Genomic DNA, 21,500 nt, shown 5'->3' on the forward strand with positions numbered 1-21,500 from the left:
GTAACTAATTACAATCAAAACCTTCCCCCTGGGACCCTAGGGATGCTTATGGCCTTAAGAAATACACAACCGATCCACCATGCTTGGTGCTTTCTCCAGTCTCTCAAGGTCCTAGCTGAGGGTTCATCTAACAATAACATGTAGTTAGCCAGCAGTCCAAGGGCAACAATACACCTTTTGCCTTAGACAAGTATTTTGTGTACATAATGGATACCATCATGATTCTTAAGTTCTGATGGATACCTTTTGAAATGTGACTGCTTCAAATCAAAATGCATCTTCAAGAACCTCAGTGACCTTTCACACTCCAAAACTAAAATGAACAAGGAATAAATGATAATATGCTTGTGCACTAAGCAAACCAATTCCCTTGACTCTTACACTTCAGTTCAAAATGGGTGATCATATACACTTTACCATATAAGAATATTATCACTACATACTGGTAGTGAGATCACCTCAGGTGGGTCAAGGCCCCTCCATCTCTCATTTATCGATGCTGCCTCTTCATGGCTTCTGTATTGACATTGTTTAATAAATTCAATTCTCACTACTATAGTATCGTGTTTCCCAAAATTTTAAGTGCCCTACCTCTTATCTGCTTCTCTCATATTACTTAATGCTTACTTACTGACATTCTTCTTCCTTTCTTCACATCTGAGCTGAATTTCATGAAAATTAGCTTCTTCATGCAGCATGACAGTTGCTTGAACCTACTGTGCATTCCAGAGGCCATGAAATAGTGCTTTTCAAAAAAAATTACTACTAAAACATTAAGTGTTTTTTCTAACATTGTCCTGATTTATGACAGTACACTGAAATGTGCTCAATTAACCCATTTACTATTAGAAAAGATACCAACTTCTTCCCTTTCCTTAGACCATTTCAAACAAGTGGTGCTTTATGACATATCTAAGACACAGAGCCATCCCCCTTACCTAATTACTTTTAAAAAATTTATATATCATACATATCAAGCACCTCATTTCTCCCTCAATTCTAGTCAATCCTCTGCTCAACTTTTCTTGGCTTATTCGGGGTCTGGGAGAACGACGGTCCTACAGCCATTCCTTTCTTACTCTTCACCTTGTACTAAAGGTTAATATTCTTGAGTAATTTTACCTTTCGTCAATTTTAATGTCACCTTATAAATAATTTTCCTTTCCTTAGTATTTTAGTTCTTAATAACTAGTTTTTATGAGTAACTTTAGTTTTATATATATGTATTCCTTTTAAATTAGCAAGTAAATTTCAATTTCCAATTTTACAAATGTGAATTATTTTCATATTAGACTGATGATATGTAAGGATGGCACGAAATGTTTCTTAATTAAATCTTATTGATCTTCTGAGTTTCAGTAACCCTACTGCTGACTATATCATACAATATATATCAATTTGCTTTAAAAAATTTTGTATACCCCAGGTTAGGTAAAATGACATTTAACAATAAGTCAAACAACCATTTTAAAAAGTATAATGGAGGAAACACTACAGTACTGACATCACCGATACATGTCACCACTTTCGCGGATGGTTGAGTGACTAAGTGCTGCATTAACTTCATTTTCTTAAGGAAAAATTAGGAGGAAGTTTGAAACACTCGGTGCTACAGTGGCACGAAAATCCATAAGTTGGTTTAAACGTTTTTGACGAAAAACAGTGTGTCATGACCTCTGGAATGCACAGTAGAACTATTATTATTTATGTATTGGACATCATTTTACATGAGGTTTATTGTGATTCAACAGTTCCTAGTGTTTCCTTGATATTTTTTCAATTTAATAAATGTAAAATGTGAGTGACACTAGTATATACATACTAGTTGCATTTCCTTACCTAAGAAGTCCAACAGTAATGCTGTTAAATTTTATGTCTGTTTTCAAGTAGTATAAGTACTTAAATCTACTTATTTTTTATGACAATATCTCACAAAATATTCATTACCCACAAACAAATTATGCTTTCAATGTAGAGCAAAACCACTGCTGCTGATCCATTTTATATGTCAACCTCAGCCTGAAACTCATCTGAACCGTCTCACGAAAGCTTCAATTCATTCATATAACATTCAAACTCCTTTCCCTTCATTGCTTTTGCCCAGCCTGCCTGATTCTGAGATCTTGTTCATGAAAGTTTCAAACCTAAAAAGACATTTCTTTTTTTTCTCACCTACAATCTGCCTCTGATGCTTTTTCCCTGTGTTTCTTGGCATCTGCCTATTTTTCACAATTTTGTTGCCTACTTTTGCTTCCCCTTGCCCAAGGTGGCTACAGATGGGACCAATTATCTGTTCCATTCATGGAGTCTCAGCATGTTCTGCACATAATTTGCAAGACACTATATTCCATTTATGGCTTCCCTTATGTGGACCGGAGTGTTCTATCTCAATTTTGTCTTGTCTCAAATTTACTTACTATTCAATTAAAAGATCCTTTTGAGAGGGTCCTACGGAAATCTACAGAAATGTAATTCTGTGATATCAATAATAATGGATGTATCCAAAAATGATTTCATCCCTAGAGCAGCAGAATAATTATCTTCATTGTTGACATTTGTATATGATTACCCACTTCATACTAAAGCATAGAGACTCTCTCAGGTAATGGTTTGCATTTACAAAACAAATCAGCTTTATATGATTATCTTTACAAATACCTCTTTGAAGAAAAAGTAAAATGTGAAAAAAAAGAGAAAAAAAGGAAACATCTCTAATACCTAGACCATAAGGAAGAAAGTATTTACTATGTGAAATACTATTTTACCTTTAAAAACTAAACCTACAACTAAAACTATTTATTTCTCATTTCCTTCCCTCCCCTTTCTTTTATATCACAAAAATACACAATGCAGCCTTGACAAATTTACATGATTATTTCTACCATTGACACAGGAATCTCTCTCCCAAACTAGTTACTTCACATGGTAATAAACAAGCTACATTTAGTACACTGTATTGTAAAAATTAAATTTTATCACATACTAATTAACCATTTGGTATTTGCTATATGCCACTCAACTGTCCAAAAAATCTGAGGCCATACATAAACTAGTACTCCAGTGGACCACAACCACATTAGCAGTGACAACTTAGAAACTTAAAACTGTGTTTCAGCAAACACAGCAAATACAACATGGCAGAGATCTTATATATACCCAAAAAACTTCTAATAAATTTTGTCAACCATCCTCAACACTTACATCAACAGACAACTCCATTATAGCAAGTGCTTGACTGCTACAACCAAATCTAAACCGAGGCAATCTCAAACTATTGATAATATCCCAAGAAAATAGTGACATTCTGCTTATTAACACTCCTGCTCTCTGAGTATCTGATTTCACAATACTGTACGTAAATGCCCATATACACACCTAATTAATTTTCACTTTTCAATGGCATGGCCAAGTTAATTATCAACATCAATATCACCTACATTAGCTTGTACATATAACACGTCTTCACTCCTGGCTACCAAGAATAACTACAAAATGCAATACTAGCCTATAAATCATGCCATATTTCATTACATGTAGAAATGTCTAGTTTGAAACTGTATATTACATCCAAAAATGCCTTCCACCAAATTTTTTGTTTTTATGCAATATACAAAATCTGTCAGGAGAGTAACACCAGTATTAAGCTGCCTTTGACCTTCCCAGTAAAACATGCAGTCACAGACACAAATGCACAGTCTCAAGTCATGCTCAATGAGACCACAAGGTCTAAAGTTAAGGAACTGCATCTGACACTGCTAACTTTTTAAATTATATTTGTAATTTACCTCTGGTATGTCATTTCAATCTTTTTTCATTTCTTTTTTAACAATACTAAAGAATTCTTGGTATTTACTATGTTGGTTATTAGTGCTATGTTAGGTATGGAAATTTGCTAAAGAGACCTTTAGCATACAGTATAAGACTCAGCAAGTAAAATAAATAATACTATGGGTCATACTTTGACCAAAAATACAACATTTTTTAAAGTAAAATGTATTTTTCCCTAACCATACAAACCCAAAGTCTTTTACTTAGGATACATTGCAGCTCAGCTGAAACTACCGGATAATACATTCTTTTATATACCGAGGTAGTTAACCACCGGGCCGGTAGTTACCTGCTGACCTCCCCACCAGCTCACTGAGTCGTCACTTTTATTACTTTTATCATTGTTGTATGGTTAGGGAAAAATACATTTTACTTTCAAAAATGTAATTTCTTCCTACACCGTATACAAACCTTTCGTCCTTTACTTAGGAGACACATCCTAAGGTAGGGATGGAAGTCCTGTCTCGGTGGCTGAGAATGGAACCTGCGATGCCAGGACCCAGGCTTATAGCTCTTGCTTGTGGATCCTTCACCCCACAAGCCATGGTAAATACGACCTGATGGCTGACGGCCTGGCTATCAAAGGCGTGAGAGCGTAGAACTCTCTCTGGCAACCAAAACCAGGCTATATAATCATAGTGGGTTTGTTGGGTTGCAGCACAATCCCCCTCGGAAAGGAGCACGGTGACTGACTTCTGTGTGTCTACAGAACAACCACTAGTTGGACATGGAATGCTTACCAGTGCCAAAATCGGTGCCGGAGAACAGGTTTCGATGCTGTGGCCCAAAGTAAGGGAGAAAGGTGAAAAGAAAATAAGCCAGTCATACTCTCACATTAACCCCCAACCTGATACGGAACCTCGATCCTCGATTCGATACTTCCAACCTCTAAGGACACGGAGGCAGCTAAACCACTTGCTGAGCGGCTACCACAGGACCAAGGTCAGTTGTGTCGAGGTAGTTATGGGTACAATCTCTAAGGTAGAACCTGGTGAAGCTGGAAGGGCGAGACCATGTGCCAGCTTCCATCACCTGGGTAACAGAGAGGTTCTTCTTGAAGGCAAGAGATATGCTCATTCCATGCACATCATGAGCCTTCACTTGACTGGTACCAGCAAGTGGAGAAGCAGAATGGGAGAAGGTACGGCAAATCACTTCTCGAATCCAATGAGAAATGGTATTTCTCGTAACCCTCTATTTTGATGGGTCAGTATACTTACAAAGAGATGTTGTAAGGTGGGTTGAGTAGAGCTGGTCTGTTGGAGATAGTGCCTCATTGCTCTCATAGGACAGAGAAGTAGCTCATCTGGGTCTTCAGTTACTGTGCTCAGGCTCACAACCTGTAATGAAGAGAACCGATAATCGACCTGGGCCGGATTCTGGGTTTTCGCAACAAACTCAGGGACGAAGCTGAAGCAAGCATTGGTCCAGCGCTCAGTATGAGCAACAGTATAGGCTAGGCCATAAAGTTTGCTGACACGCTTGGAGGAAGCAAGGGCGAGAAAATAAACCGTTTTCAGGGTGAGATCCCTATCAGATGCCAGGGACAATGATTCATAAGGAGCTCTCTTCAAAGACCTGAGGACAGCAATGATGTCCCAGGGAGGAGGCTTTGCCAATATACCGGAGTGCAACCCTGTTCAAAGCTTCGTATGAGCATAGAGAGTTCCTCCAAGGAAGAGAGATCGATTCCCTTCAGTCTGAGGACTTGGTTCAAGGCCAAGCAATAGCCTTTTACCGCTGAGACCGAAAGGAGCATCTCTCTCTGGAGGTAGAGTAAGAAGTCGGCAATCTAGGGGATAGAGGCTCCGAAAAGAGAACAACCTCTCTGACGACACCAACCACAGAAGATGGTCCCCTTGGTCTGATAGACAGACGTTGAGGACTTCCTGAGGTATCCTGACATTGCTGTCGCAGCCTCTTGCAAAAAGCCTTCCGCTGTGGAGCTGCTGGATAACCTCCACGGGTGAAGATGTAAAAAGCTCACCGCGTTGAGGAAGATCCTCACATGTGGTTGGCTAGGAGGGCAGGGAGTTGTGGAAGCACTCTCGGAGTCTCTACTAGCAGAAGTAGGCCAGGATACCACACTACGTGGGGCCACTTTGGTGCTACTACCGTCATGGACAGGGAAAGTGTGGATCGCACTCGATTCAACACCTGCCTGATCAGGCAAAATGGTGGAAAAGCATAGACGTCAAGGCTGTCCTAGGGGTGCTGGAATGCATCCTCGAACGCCGCCGCCGGATCCAGAACTGGAGAACAGTAAATTGGCAGCTTCCAATTTAGAGAGGTAGCGAACAGGTCTATCGTTGGGGAACCCCACAAAGCCAAGACTTTGTTCGCTATCCAAGGAGCCAAAGACCATTCGGAGCCAATGATCTGTGTCCTCCTGCTCAGATTGTCCACCACGATGTTCCGTTTGCCTGGAATGAACTGAGCTGTCAACCCTACCAAGTTGAAAGCTGCCCATTCATGAATCTGCACTGCTAGTTGGCATAGGTGCAGAGACGCAGTACCGCCTTGACGGTTCACGTATGCCACTACGGTGGCGTTGTCGCTCATCAGCGCCACCAAGTGACCTGTCAGAAGAGAGCTGAAGTGCTGGAGTGCCAGGAAGGCAGCTTGAAGTTCCAGCATGTTGATATGATCCCGACGTTCCTGGTCAAACCATAGACCCGAAGCCAGGTGTTGCAGTAGGTGCGCGCCCCATCCTTCCTTGGATGTGTCTGTGAACAGGAGCAGATTGGGTGGAAGAGACTGGAGAGAGAAGCCCCTCAACAGGTTTGCATCGTCCAGCCACCACTCGAGATCGGAGCGCATGTTCTCCTCCACTGGGACTAGATTGTGAGGAGAATCCTGACTTTGCAACCAACAATTCTTCAGACCCCACTGAAAGGATCAAAGGTGCATCCGACCATTTGGAACAAGGCGTTCCAGCGAGGCCAAATGTCCCAGCAACTGTTGCCACTGACGTGCTGGCAGCTGGGACTGTCAAAGGAAGGGCAGAGCGACACTTTGGAAGCGTTCCAGTCTTTCCGGTGTCGGAAAGGCTTTCCCCTGCAGTGGTGTAGAGGATCATACCGAGATACACCAGTTGTTGAGAGGGCTCTAGAGAGGATTTCTTGTGGTTAACCATGATCCCCAGATCGTGACAAAGCACCAGAACCCTGTCTCGGTGGAGACGAATCAGTTCCACCGAGGTGCCAGTATCAGCCAATCGTCTAGATAACGCAAAAGACGAATGCCCTGGCGATGAGCCCATGTCGACACTAGGGTGAACACCCGAGTGTCGGGTGAAGACTTGTGGAGCTGTGGAGAGACCAAAATGTAGGACCTTGAATTAGGACACTCTGTCACTATAACAAGAAAAAATACTTCCAGAACAACGGATGGATTGGGATCTGGAAGTATGCATCTTTTAGGTCGATCGTCACCATCTAATCCTGAGGATGAGTGGCCTGTCTGACTGTGCTGGGGGTCTCCATCCTGAACGGGGTTTACTGAACAAACCCGTTCAGGGCTGAGAGGTCGATAACCGGTCTCCAGCCTCCAGATGCCTTCTTTACAAGAAAAAGTAGACAAGAAGCCTTGAGACTCGTCGAGGACCTCCTCGAGAGCGTCCTTCCCCAGCATGACCTGGACTTATGCCTGAAGGGCAAGATCCTTCGTCAATCCTTGACGATAGGATGATGACATCTTCAGGGGTCAAATCAGAGGAGGGGGAGAGTTGATGAACGGGACATGATACCCACGTTGGAGGACGGTCAACGTCCAATCCTCTGCCTCGTGGTACTGCCACCTCATCCATCTGGCTTGCAGGCATCCCCCAACAGGTGGCAGAGTGGGGGGAGTGCCCTCCTCACTGCTTGCGGCGGGTTCTCTTCCTTTTGCCACATTTGCCTTGTCCTCGACCACCTCTGGTTGAAAAGGGGTGCTGACCTCTCAGCCGCCAAGTGGTGGAGGAAGTGGGACAGGGATCGGCCCTGGCAGGAGGGTGAGAAAAACCTACTAGATGGCGAGCCAGGGCGATGTCGAGCAGAAACATCAGGAGGGGAGTAGCTTAGAGGACTGAGATGCCCGCAGCAAGTCCTTTCTCCTGAAACTTGCCTATCAACTTAGGCTAGAGCCTCCATTGTCAGGGACAAGGGCAGCTCAAACCCGCACGGAGCACCCCGAGGGACACGACAAAGGTCGACAGCTGACGTATGGCCTTTCAGAGAAGTAGTTAGAGCTTCTCCTTGGCCATTTACCTTCCGGATGAAACCGATGATCTCGCAGAGTGGTTTCAGTTGCTGCATCTTCCGGAACAGCTGGAGCAGCTGGTTCCAGAAGGTAGCCAGCTGAATCGTCGGTTGCCTCGTGAAAATCATCCTCCCTCTGCATTGACGCACCCAGGCGTGGATGAGAGGGGCCCAGTCTTGAAGAAAGCCGAGTCTCTAGTTGTTCATGAGAGGCAGCAGAAGGTCTGGGAGCCGAGGCCCCTAGAGCCACAGGAGCCCTTGAATGCTCAGAATCGTGAGGGTGATTCTTCGCTGCCTTCCATAGGTCCTTATGCCCCCGTCCGACAGCCCCTTGTGAGAAGGGGGAAGGTGGAGTTCGAGGACACCTGTCTGCTTCTGGCGAAGTTGGAGGAGAGAGGGGAGATAGAGCCCTCTCCGCAAGCACTGTGGGAGCCCTATCAGGAGGATCTTGGCTGGGTTCAAATTCGATGGGCGAGATATGATACTTTTCTACAAGGGAACAAGCCCTCAGAGGTCGAGAACCTAAAGAGGTTGGAGATCTGGACTCGTAAGGAGGAGTCACGGGATGTCTTTGCTTCCAGAGCACCTCTCGCCTGGCATTAAGCACTCGTGGCATCTTAGGGATGGTAAACCCCCTTAATTGCTCTTCTTACTCCCCAAGAGGGTTAGGAGTGGGGGCTGGAAGGTCATTTGAAGGAGAAGGGGCCTGCTTGTAGCCTCGTTCTAGAGGAAGAGTCAGGGAACAACGACCTCTGATTAACAGCAAAAGCCTATATGGCTGCCTTCTGGAAGGCTGGGTTGCAGCTGTAAGAGGATCCCGAGGTGGAGATGGGACCTCCGGAGGAGGAGATGATGGAAGTTTCGAGGACAGGTACTCCGACTCAGACGTCTGTTTTTCATGTTGAAACATTGAAATAGAGGAAAAAGGTTCTACAGGTGCGTGTGTATCTGCAGGAGCAAGAGCCCATGTCGGTCTGGGTGCGCACACAGGTTCTGAACATGTGTAAGTGCATGCAGGTGAATGGTGAGCATATTGCCACACAGGAGAATGCCTAGAAATATGCGCATTAGAATGCACTGGAGAGTGTTGATGCTTTACAGGTGAAAATGTGCATCTTGTCATGTGTGTAGAAGAAGAAGAGCGTTCTGAAGAAGCAGAGTGTCTGGGGCGTGATACTGAAGACTGAGAGCATCTGCGGGAGTGTTTAGAAAAATGCTCTGGTGAGGCATGTTGGCACGCACGGGCAGTGGCGCGTATCGGTGAGCGTTTATGCTGCTGCCGAGGCAGAGGTGATGCAGTGCATTGGGTAACGCGCATTACAGGTGAGCGCTGTCTAGAGGAAGCATGCTTAATCACACATGCTGTCGGAGTGCGCTGTACAGGAGTAACAAGGCACGCAAATGAATGGCACGCATCAGGAGGGTGTTCTCACTGTATTGCTGCACGCACAGGTGTAGAAGGGGGGCGCGCGTTGGCCCGGAGAGGGAGAGACGGTGTCTCTACGACCTCTCTCCAATGAAGGCTCCTTTGTGCATGCCGAAGCATCACGCACTGCAGGGGAGTGTGCAATTAGCAAAGCCTCCTGTGCACATGTCGTAGCATTGCACATTGAGGAGGAGAGTAAGTCCAACGCAGGCTCCTTTGTGCGTGCCGTAGCATGGCACAAAGACGAGGAGCTTAGGCGTGAAGGTCTGGTAGGTCTCGAAGGAGAGCATGTGTCAGCACGTCTATGAGAGGAGTCTTTACTACTCTCTGAGAGTCACTGCTGGCTTTTGAAGAAGGCGTGGCAGGAGGAGTCCGAGGACCTCATCCAGGGTCAAGGCGAAGCTGCAGGACCCACATCCCCGAAGGCGGGTAGACAAGAAGACAGACCTGGTCAGCATCGAAAAGAGCCTCCGCAGGGGAGGGCTCTGGGGGCTGCGCCACAGAGGGAAGGGCGTCTTTCTTAGCAGCACAGGTGGATGAGGGAGACTAAGGAGGAAGACGCAGCCCCAAAGGAGAGTGCCGACATAAGTCTCTCGTTCGACAGCAGGCCAGGAAGTCCCAACGAAGGCCACAAATCACGAAGGGCGTCATCAACATGTACTGAAAAACAAGGCTCATCCTTTGAAGGGCCAGGCCCTCCTGTTTCACCAGGGTAACTCGAAGGCGAAGAATCCCTTTTCTTCTTCTCAATTCGCCGCCAGCGATACTCAACCCACTGGGCAGGCGACCAGGTACAACACTCCTCACAGGGGGATTCCACTGTACAGGAATGCCCCCTGCAAGGACAATGTGAGTGAGTGTCTCTATCAATCCTGCTCATGAAAGTCCCACACCTATGGCCCGGGACATCATGGCAGGAATGCATAACCATTGTGTCAGACATACTCGCATTTATCTAGAAAGAAAAAAAGAATGTTATGAATAATTTCAACAAGATAGCGAGAGCGAAAGAGAGAGGTCTTTCCTCACTGCCGGCTGTAATCAAAGTGATGACTCAGTGAGCTGGTGTGGAGAAAGTGCTTCCCCACCGCCAGGCAGATAACTACCAGCCTGGTAGTTAACTACCTCGGTATATAAAAGAATGTATTAGCGGGCGGTTTCAGCTGAGCTGCAATCTATCCTAAGTAAAGGACGGAAGGTTTGTAAACGGTGTAGGAACAAATAGGAATACATACTAAATAGTATATAATATCCAAAAGGGTAAAATGCAAAATCAACACAGCAATAAATGGCACAATTTGTAAATTTATCTGTGGTTACATTTCTTGAAAGCTACCAACACTAAAATTACATTTCATACCATCAAAGTTTTGAGGCTTTTGCAACTAGTCTTGACTCCAAAGCAAAGCAAGACACAGCTAATTAACATTGTACGTACTAATGACGCCAGTTTCGTCAACTGTCACACACTTTCTACTTTGCAGATTAAAAACTTACTTTCTAAGTTATATCTTGCACGACAAAAAGAAAACAATACACTGTATCAGAATGTTTATTAACCCAGTTACTCAAGAGAGTGGCTAAATCATTTGTACCATAACAACGTGGGTCGCAGCGGCTCCAAAAAGGAAAAATGGAAATCAAGCTCCCTACAGCTAAAAAGACTACAGTGACAATTCATCCCAATATCAAATGGGACTGGAGACGGGTGCGAGTCGTTATGTTTTAAATATATAGAAAAAATAAAACTTCCCAAAAATATGCAGAGTATACAAAACTAAGATGTATTGTGAAATATTAATACTATAATTATTATTACCTACTATTCTCTTACACAGTTTGTATATCAGATCTGCACTACCTGAAGTTTCACATAAGTAGTTAATATCATTTCCGACTAAATATCTCATAAAATGTGGTGTATTACATCAGGACATCACCTGCAGCTTATCACATATGCATTTTTTTTGGATTGAAGCATCTAGCTAGAGCTCTCAGCTACACAATGTTGCTTTACAAATATATGGGTAATATATACTCTTAAGGTTTCCATAAGAGCCTAATGAGGGATTGCCTACCTACGATGCCAATGTGGCATACAAGAGAAAATCAGACAAGTACTTTCACCTGCTACAATATACTCGATCAATCTCCTTCCCTTCAACATTCTCTACAGCAGCTGGACACAAACACACGAATGCCTCTTCATACACTCAGGCTATTTATAAAATAAAAACAATGAATTTTGCTATGAAAAACTCCCTTCAAAGTCAAAATTCATCCCAAGAAAAAAATACCCAAAGGGAAAAAATACCAAGTGTACAACGATAGCATCAGTAAAAGTAAATAATTGAATTACTACTGTAGACAATTCTAGGAACAAATCTACATTTGAAAATATAATCATTGATAAGAAATACAAACTCAGTACAACACACAAAAGTTGTAACTGTTTTAGTAACAAATACAAAACTCTTTACTTATCAGTACAAAATATATCAGTTACTAGTTCCATTCTACATAAGTACTATCATATAGTACTAATTTAACTACTGCGTAGGTTAGTAAACTACACACTGGTTCTATTGTTAATCAAATAATAACTAAAATAAACATCGTTCATACCTTACAAAAAATTCTTTAAAATGCATTCTAGCAATTATTTGATGAAAACAACAGGAATTCTAATATTTCCTCCAAAATGTTAGCTATACATACCTCTGTTTCTTTGGATAATGTTTGAGTAAACACGATATTCAATCAGACAGACTCCACAGCCTACCTTAACTCTGCAACTCTCAAACCAGACAAGCAAGAATATGTATATGCTGTGTGCTTTGTTATATACACTCCTTATCTTTCTACTTAAACTACAGAGTGCCTCTTCACATACATCCTTCACTAAGGTAAGTAACACATTAACTAAAATTACATCAAACTAAATGTCTTGCTCACATTCCAACCTGGGGTAAAGTTTTATGAATGCCTTATTCAAACTAATAGAGGTTCTTCAGAGCAGCGTGAATTCTAACGTTCAGACGGTTTTCAAAGTCATACCCATGGTAACTGTCTCGAGCTTCTTCCAAATACTTCTTGCCCTCTTCCACAGTCTGGAAGAATAAAAAAAAATGTTATTTTCACGATAAAATTAAGTTTCATAGATACCCAGTATGCAATTACATAGCTATAGTTTCCACTTGCACAGCAGCCTAATTTTTAAAAATCGCAATGACACTTCTATTGCTTTTGTGTAGGTGACTAGCCCCGCCCAATATCAGGGATTAATAGGAAAAACAAAGCAGAAAAACTCAATTTGTTTGTGACCTTATGTCCATGAGAGGGAAGGAGGGACGGCTCCAATTCATCAATTACCTGGCAAGTAAAGGGATTTTGGCAAAGGAAAAATCTATTTCTGGGGGAAGACCTGTGTCGCCCGGTGAAATGTTCCTGTAGTACACATTTCTAGGTATAAATAGATGCTAAATATACCAGAGAAAAAAGCTATATGGAATGCTGGAGTTACTACCTCCAGCTCGCTCACCCATAAAGGGTGTCGGTATAGCACAAGGGCGAGTGGAAGCCACTACCACAGATACTTTGCCAATTAGAAGTCTCCTTTCAAAATCCCTCTCTAGGTAGGTGCCATTACAACATCTACCTTCCGCTTGCTACTACTACTACTTCTGCCCGAAACCTCCATTCCTGAATTACGCACCCAAGCTTGGGGCAGCTAAAGGGCGGGGGACCAGGAGAAGAGAGGGATGGGTTCACCGGGCGACACAGGTCTTCCCCCAGAAGTAGATTTTTCCTTCGTCAAAATCCCTTTCCTGGGTTCGACCTGTGTTGGCCGGTGAAATAGTATCAGAGAATTGGCAATAAAAGCTTGGTAAACCACAAAATTTTATAGATATATAAGGAAAATAACAATTTTCTTAAAATTATGTTTTAATAACCAATGTAAGAATAGCAAGTTACAAATGGTAAAAAAGTACCCAATATGACCAAATCCATACTATACTGGGAAAAACAACAGGTAATGAACATAAAAAAAACAAATAATTATGAACTATGTACATGTCCAGGAGTGGGTTGATGAGCAAACCAGACCGGGACATAAGGCAGAAAGGCAGGGATTACAAGCGAGGCAGGTAGGTGAGAGTGAGAATCAAAAGGAAAAAATAATAGCAAAATAATAGAATACAAATATAGAGTTACAAAAACTAGGCTATATCAGGGGAGACAATGCTCCCTGCAGCCACTGCTGAATATTTAAGGGCCTCTAAATTCTTCAGATAGTGGCGTTTAAATACTGTCGGGGATTTCCAACCCGTATATTTTTTAAGATCCTCGAAGTTCATATTATGAAAATAATTAACAGGTAGCCACTGCCCAGATATCATGGACATGAGGGATTGAATCTAGATTGGCTTGTTTAATAAAATAAAGAATTTGTTGTCTGATTCCCTTCAAGGAAATGGCTCCACCTTTTTCTCTAATAAAAAGAGGACCTGAAGACCTTTCAGAAGTTCTGCCCAGATAAGATTTTAATGTAATGATAGGACACAATGATGGGTCATGTGGGAGAGGTACAATCTTCCATGGAGACCACCTGTTTTGTGGGTCTTCATTCTTTGCTAGGAATTTCCGATCTGGGGAGAGCAGAGCAGAACTTCTCCTGACGGGAGGAATTAAAAATGATTTGGCTCTTTAGAGAGCCGACAGTTCAGATATTCTGGCGCCTGAGGCCAGACTCATTAAAAATAATGTTTTCCTGAGAAAGGTTATATATGAGCATGATTCATTATTAGTATCTGACACCAACCTGAGTACATCGTTTAAAAACCAGGAGACCGTGTGAGGACAGTCCACCGGTCTCAGACGAGCACATGCTCGAGGGATAGACGAGAAGTACGAATCTGTCAAATCAATATTAAAGCCAAACTGAAATATCTTCCTCAATGCAGATTTAGTCGTAGTAATGGTACTAGTGGCTAGGCCGTTTTTGAACAGTTCTAAAAAATGAAATCGCCAGATTCGTAGTCATCTTCTGGACATCTGATTCTTTTAGAAAGATGGCTAACTCCCTAACTGCTGAATCATACTGCCTGAGTGTTGATTCTCTTTTGTCTGACTCCACGAACAGGATGTTTAGTGGGCCAATACTAGCATCCTTCTGTGCTGCAAACTTCATGAAGTCCAGAAAGTTAGGGCATTCAGAATTCTTGAGGAAGCTGACACAGTCCGAGTTTGTACTATTTGAGTCAGTTTTGGGTTGGGAATCCGTCTGGGACGGAGATTCAACTCTAGTAGAAGAGGAAACCAATTGCTCTTCGGCCAGTTGGGTGCTATCAATGCTATCTGTCCTCTGAAAGATCTGAGTTTGTGCAGAACTTTCATCAAGAGGTTTATTGGCGAAAATATGTAAATCTTCTGCCAATTGTTCCAGTCTATGGACATCACATCTGTGGCGTGAGCTATAGGATCCAGATTGGGAGCCACATAACACGGAAGTTTGTGATCGGACTCCGTGGCGAACAGGTCTACCTGAAGGCCCGGGATTTGTTGGCAAATCCAATGGAATGATTTTGTGTCCAAGGACCACTCCAACTCCAGCGGAGTTGTTCTGGATAGTGAGTCTGCTATGACATTCCGTACTCCTGCCAGGTGAGTAGCTGACAGGTGCCAATGATTATTCGTTGCCAACGAAAATATCGCAATCATTACACGATTTATTTTGCTCGACTTTGGAACCCCCTCTGTTTATGCAATGAACTATCACTGCACTGTCAGAGACTAGTCTTACATGAATGTTCTTGACTGGAGCTAGTCGTTTCAAAGTCAGAAAAATGACCATTGCCTCTAGGACGTTGATGTGGAACTGGCGGAATGTTTTCGACCACGTTCCTTGAACCTTCTTGTACTGGGAGTAGCCCCCCCCAACCGCTCAGAGAGGTGTCTGTGTGGACTATCAGAGATGGCGGGGGAAATTATAGTGGTACTGATTTGGAGAGACTCCGGACTTCCGTCCATGGACGGAGTCTTTTCTTTAATATCGGCGGAATCAAGGAGATTTTGTCTCTGAACTTGTTGTTGGCTCTTTTCCGCCAAACACGATTGATATCCTTCAGTCTGGCTTTCAACAGAACATCTGTTATTGAGGCAAACTGGAAAGAACCTAGAATTCTCTCTTGGGTACGACGAGAAGCCCATTTGTTCTTGAGGAATTGTCTCGTAGCTTTCGCTATCTCTCTGCACTTCTTTGGCGGGAGAGATAGTTTGTGTGTGGTTAGGTCCCATTGAATTCCCAACCATTGGAAGCGAGACACCGGAATGAGACGGGACTTTTCCTTGTTTATCTGGAAACCCAGGCATTCTAGGAATTCTATTACTTTGGCTGTTACCTTGCGACATTCCTCGTCGTTGGTTGCCCAAATGAGCCAGTCGTCTAGGTAAGCTACTAACATTACCCCTTGAGCTCTTAGCTCTTGAACCACTGTCTCTCCTAGTTTGGTGAATATTCTGGGCGCTATGTTGATCGCGAATGGCATGACTTTGAACGAGTAAGCTTGTTTTCCTAGTTTGAAGCCTAGGTATGGAGAGAAGTTTGAAGTTTCTTGCTATCGGTACATGATAGTAAGCGTCTGTAAGATCAATAGAGGTGGTGACGACCCCACGGGGAAGTAAGGTCTGCACCTGCGAGACGGTCAGCATGCGGAACTTGGCGCATTGAATGTATGAGTTGAGACGGGACAGGTCCAGAATCACTCTTCGTTTGTCCGAGTCCTTCTTTGGTACACTGAACAGTCGTCCTTGAAATTTCAGGTGACTGACTTTCTTTATTGCCTTCTTTTGGAGAAGGTCTTTGGCATAGTCTAGAAGGTCTGTCATTGGAATCTGGTGAAAACTGACTGGTGGAGGAGGCCCTTTCTTCCATTTCCACCCCAGACCTTTCAATACAATACTGTGGGCCCACAAACTGAAGGTCCAATGGTCCCAGGAGAGGTACAGTCTCCCGCCCACCTGCAGAGCCTCATTGACTGGTTGAGGTCTTACTTCCCCTGCCTCCTCTGAAGCCTCTGCCTCTAGAGCAGCTCTCTGTCGGAAGGCACCTCTGGCTCTGCTACTACTTGCGTGTCTCGAAACGCCCCTTGTGATTCAAAGGAGGTGTTGAAAGCTGGGGAAGTTACAAGGGCGGCCGAACTCGAAGGCTGTTGAGTTGGTTGACTCTGCAGCAGAACAAACTGTTGTTGTGGCTGCGCCTTAGATGTCGAAGGCTTGTTGATTTGGGAGACAGGAACTGCTTGCACTACTGTCTGAGATTGAGAGGTCTGGAAAGGCTGATACTTCCTAGGCCTTTTCCTACCTTTCAATTGTGGTCCAGGGGTCTCGAACTTCCTTTTGAAGGGAAGTCCCCAACGGACACGAAGGTTCTTGTTAGCTCTAGCCGCCTCGCTGAGGATGCTGTTAACCATGTCCTCAGGAAAGAGGTTGGCACCCCAGATCGACGCCTTTATAAGCCTGTTCGGCTCATGCCTGATGGAAGCAATAGCAAAGACATGCTTCCTGCAGGCTCGTCTAGCCACTATAAAATCATACAGGTCCGACTGAAAGGCCTGTAATAGCGACTTTGTCAGGACCCGGAACAGAGGCTCATCTGCAAAGACCGTAGCCGTCAACTCTGCAGTGGTGACTGAGTTAATTGACCTGCTCAGCCTACATCTTACTTCAAATTCCGCCTTAACCATGGGGTCCGGAATTCTAGGCAAACGTTCACTGAATTGTGTGGAGGCACACTCCGGGTCGAGTTTGCCCACCGTGAACGTTGCCGCAGCGCCAGCCCAACACTCTAGGTCTCCGGGAAAGAGCAAAGAGGTAGCCTCCGTCTGACTTTGGAAGACTTAGCTCTTGACCCTTTGGGTGGGGGAGTAGGTCTAGCCGAGGAACTCGAAAGCCTGGGAGCCGATGACGACCTGGCGGAGTCTGTCGGAGAAGGCTTGGCTGGTTTACCCGCCTTCGGCAGGTACTTCGTCTTCAAGGTTTTTACCTTGGGGATTACCGAGCCCGACCTATTCCAAGTGGAAGTGGACTTCACAGGGAAGCCCTGAAAGGAAGGAGAAGAAGGAGTTGGACTGAAAGGAAGACTAGTCCCATGACGACCTGCCTCAGTTACCTCCCTACCTACATCCTGTTCCTCGGTGGCCATAGGCTCTCAGTGCAGGCTGATGGCCGCCACCTCCTCTGTCACAACGTCACATAAGCCCTCTTGGTCCTCCTGGGGGGCTTGGGTCTCCTAGCGGATACGCTCAATGATGGGAGCTGCTACTCCCGCCAATACTGCTGCCGAAACTGGGGCATTGGGGTAGAGAAGGGCGCACAACTCCTCCGACAGCACGAAGGGGTTGGCCGGCTCCCGCGTTTCTACCGAACCCCCCTAGCCAGGCCTTAAGGGCCGACATCGAGGAGGTCTTGAGCGCCAGATCAACCTGTAAGAAATAACCAAATTAGGTTCCCCAATGCCATGGAATTTTCCCAAACTAAATGTGTAACATAAAATTCAGGGTAACAATGAGGCGAGTATGCTACCTACCGACTCATCTGTTACGATCCTAACTAGGTCGTAACACACCATGCAGGGTTCCGGGTGCCCGACCGCGTGTCCCTCCAAGTGGATGGCGCAGTTGGCATGAGACCGGCAGACCTCATGCCCATACGGCTTGTACAGGACGGCCGGACAACCCGCCTCCTGGCATCGGACCATCTGTAAGTTGAAAAGATAAATGAGTATCGTCAGATAATGCTGCCGGAGTTAATTCCGGCGGTATGTGTACACATCAACTAGATATTTAACCAGCTAAAGGCAATTTCGAGTATAAACTTCAACTTACTTGTTATTAATAAAGCTCTGGGTGTCTCCGCCTGCTCCGGAATCCATACTTGGGATCGTCAAAGCTATAACCAGTGGAGAGGGCCTGATACGAGCAGAACAGGGGAATAAGGCAAAACCTAAGCCTGAGTCTGATCGCACCGGAGTAGAGTAGCGAAACCTAACCAATTGTAGGGGCATTCTCTGAGCCCAGTTCCGCCCCCACCGGAGTGGGGAGCAGCGATAACATAGAAGATGGAAAACAGAGCTGCGGGAACAACGGTACGTAGAACTCCTGTGTATACCTTCTGGCGTGTGTGATGGTAGACAACACTTCGCCGGAATAAATACAGGCCCGGAGACATACCAACAGAGATTACATAAAAAAATTTTCTTAACATTAATCTCTGAATGTCTCCGCCTACTCCGGAATCCATAATCTCGTTATCACAATAGCTAAAACCGGCGGGGTTGGGCTGATACGAGCAGAACAGGGAAAATAGGTAAAACCTAGGCCTGAGTCTGATCGCACCAGAGAAGAGAAGCAGTTCCAAGTCAATTAGAAACGCAGCTCTAAGCCTAGTTCCGCCCCCACTGGAGTGGGGAAGCAGCGATAACATAGAGGAGTATGGAAAACAGAGCTGCGGAACAGTGGTACGTACAATCCGGCATATAGCCTACTGGCGGGTGTAGTGATAGACCCCACCTCGCCCACACAGGCCCAGAGACATACCAATAGAGATTACATAATCTACTAATCACCCAATCTCCTCCGTCTAATCCCCTGGATTAAGCTCTACGCTCTAGCTGTCGTTCATCGGTAGGATTACTTGGGCAGCGAGCTAACTAGGCAGCGCTGGAACGAGTCCAGGACAGGGGTGGGGGGGGGAGGGAGTGTCTGGAGGAGAGTGGACGAGTCGTGATCACCTGGCCACAGCAACCGATCAGTGAAAAACCACCTCTCGGGAGCCGTAAACTAGCCTACCATTAAAAGGAACAGAAGACGGTAGGCCAACTGACACCCTAAAGGGAGCAATGGCCCAGGCTACACTCAACATAAACAATTCATAAATTAATTGATGAGGAATTACTGGAAGAACTGCAAAAAGGGTGGGGGGGGGGAAGAGAGAGGAATGCACCCAGCTAAGATCCCAGTCTAACCCTCCGAGATCGGTACAGATCCGGTCAGGTAGGCTAGTATGGCCCCAAAAAGGATGTCATGAAGAGGACGGATAGAACCTAACTCAACCCTCCAAAATTGAATCTTCCGATCTGGTCAGGTACGAAAAGTCTAGGCCCAACAAGCATGACAAGAGAGAGACTCTCTGTCCTGGACCACCTTCCAAGCAAACATATCTGCCTGGTTAGGTAGCGGTAAAAGGGGTCACAAGGGTGGAGGGATATACAAGACCGCCTGGCCTACCCTCCATAACCTAGCCTAGGGAAGGACATCGAGAAGAACTTCCAACCTCATCAAAAGTAAAACAATTATTTGAATAGTTTATTACAAAAGTGCATATAATCAAGTGCATTGCTGACCATAATCGAAAACTACACTGAAAATATACATGCATGAGTACCACGAAAGAAAGAGGAATCTTCCTCTCCCAACAATAACTGGTGTACTGCTAGGCTAGCCTAGAATGCCAAAAAACACAATACTCGCGCATAACGTAAGAAGCCTATAACCGTACGCACGAAGGGGAACCAACACGCTCCTGAGGGGCTGAGGATAATGAAAAGGTGCCCCAAAGGCTAAAAACATAAGATAATCGTAAAAGGGAAGGCCTTAGAATACGTCAGGAGCGAGATGGGCCCTATAATAGGCTAATAACGTAAGGATAAAATAAGGCTCCAGAAATTGACAGGAGCGAGAATAATGAAAAAGAATACAAAAACAGTAGCCTAAATAGTGAAGTGCTAAACGGTGGACAAAATACATCACGAGATAAAAACTGAAATAATCATGCACGCCGCGAGTCATGAACCCAAAATGGCCGATCGAAAGAGCGTCATACCCGGTTCATGAGGACAAAAGGACTTAAATAAAGGGCCAAAATTGAATACATAGTGCCCCCACGAGATTCAAAACGATAAATGGAATACTCAACTTAGATGAAGAAGCTTGGAGTTCTTGAGAAGACATGCTTCGCCAAAAAACACTTCCTGGGAACAGCTAAAAACAGCGCGTGCGGACAGGAGAAGTGCTAAATCAGGAATGGAGGTTTCGGGCAGTAGTAGTAGTAGTAGCGAGCGGAAGGTAGACGTTGTAACGGCACCTATCTAGAGAGGGATTTTGAGAGGAGACTTCTAATTGGCAAAGTATCTGTGGTAATGGCTTCCACTCACCCTTGTGCTATACCGACACCCTATATGGGTGAGCGAGCTGGAGGTAGGAACGCCAGCATTCCATATAGCTTTTTTCTCTGGTATATTTAGCATCTATTTATACCTAGAAATGTGTGCTACAGGAACATTTCACCGGCCGACACAGGTCGAACCCAGAAATTTTCATATAAGGCAGTCCCCGGGTTACGACGGGGGTTCTGTTCTTGAGACGCGTCGTAAGCCGAAAATCGTCGTAAGCCGGAACATCATAAAAAATCCTAAGAAAACATTACTTTTAATGCTTTGGGTGCATTGAAAACTATGTAAACTGCATTCATATGGCATGTTCATCAAAAAAACATTCAAATATTGATTATTTTGCATTTTTGGTGTCATATTTCATCTGCCAGATGAGCGTTGTAGGCGTCGCAACCCTGGAACATGCGTCGTAACCCTGGAAATAATGTCTGATGAATATAATTGAAAAGCGTCGTAACCTCGGAACATCGTAAGCCGAGACCGTCGTAACCCGGGGACTGCCTGTAAGTAACTTACCAATTAATTACACAGCTGAATCCCAAATTGATAGAGGGTGGGATAAATGAACATATTCTAATCCACATTAAGTCATGGTAATAAATTTGAAAGAGGAAAATTTGTCTCTGATTGGTGCTCATCTTAACCTGTAGTGGTGTGGTGGTATAGCCATGGGGCACCTTTACTTTAGGTGAGAGCGTTGCAATGGATATGTCCGACGGCTAGCAAAGCTTAAAAACAGAGGCCCTTTCTCTGGGTGCAGTACCTGAATAAAATA

At 44.5% G+C, this 21,500-nt stretch overlaps 1 protein-coding gene across 2 annotated transcripts in view; it reads right to left on the reverse strand.

The window, feature by feature from the left end:
- Window positions 1-21,500, reverse strand: part of LOC135224501 (tetratricopeptide repeat protein 39C-like) — a 245,508-nt gene that overhangs the window by 285 nt on the left and 223,723 nt on the right. For both annotated transcript variants that reach the window (XM_064263519.1, XM_064263517.1), the window contains one exon: window positions 1-12,605. This exon is cut by the window's left edge and continues 285 nt beyond it. In XM_064263519.1, the coding sequence (XP_064119589.1) occupies window positions 12,547-12,605 (59 nt within the window). In that variant the 3' untranslated portion in view covers window positions 1-12,546. The remainder of the gene's footprint in view (window positions 12,606-21,500) is intronic.

This window comes from Macrobrachium nipponense, chromosome 12, assembly GCF_015104395.2.
Source record: "Macrobrachium nipponense isolate FS-2020 chromosome 12, ASM1510439v2, whole genome shotgun sequence".
Taxonomy (NCBI): domain Eukaryota; kingdom Metazoa; phylum Arthropoda; class Malacostraca; order Decapoda; family Palaemonidae; genus Macrobrachium; species Macrobrachium nipponense.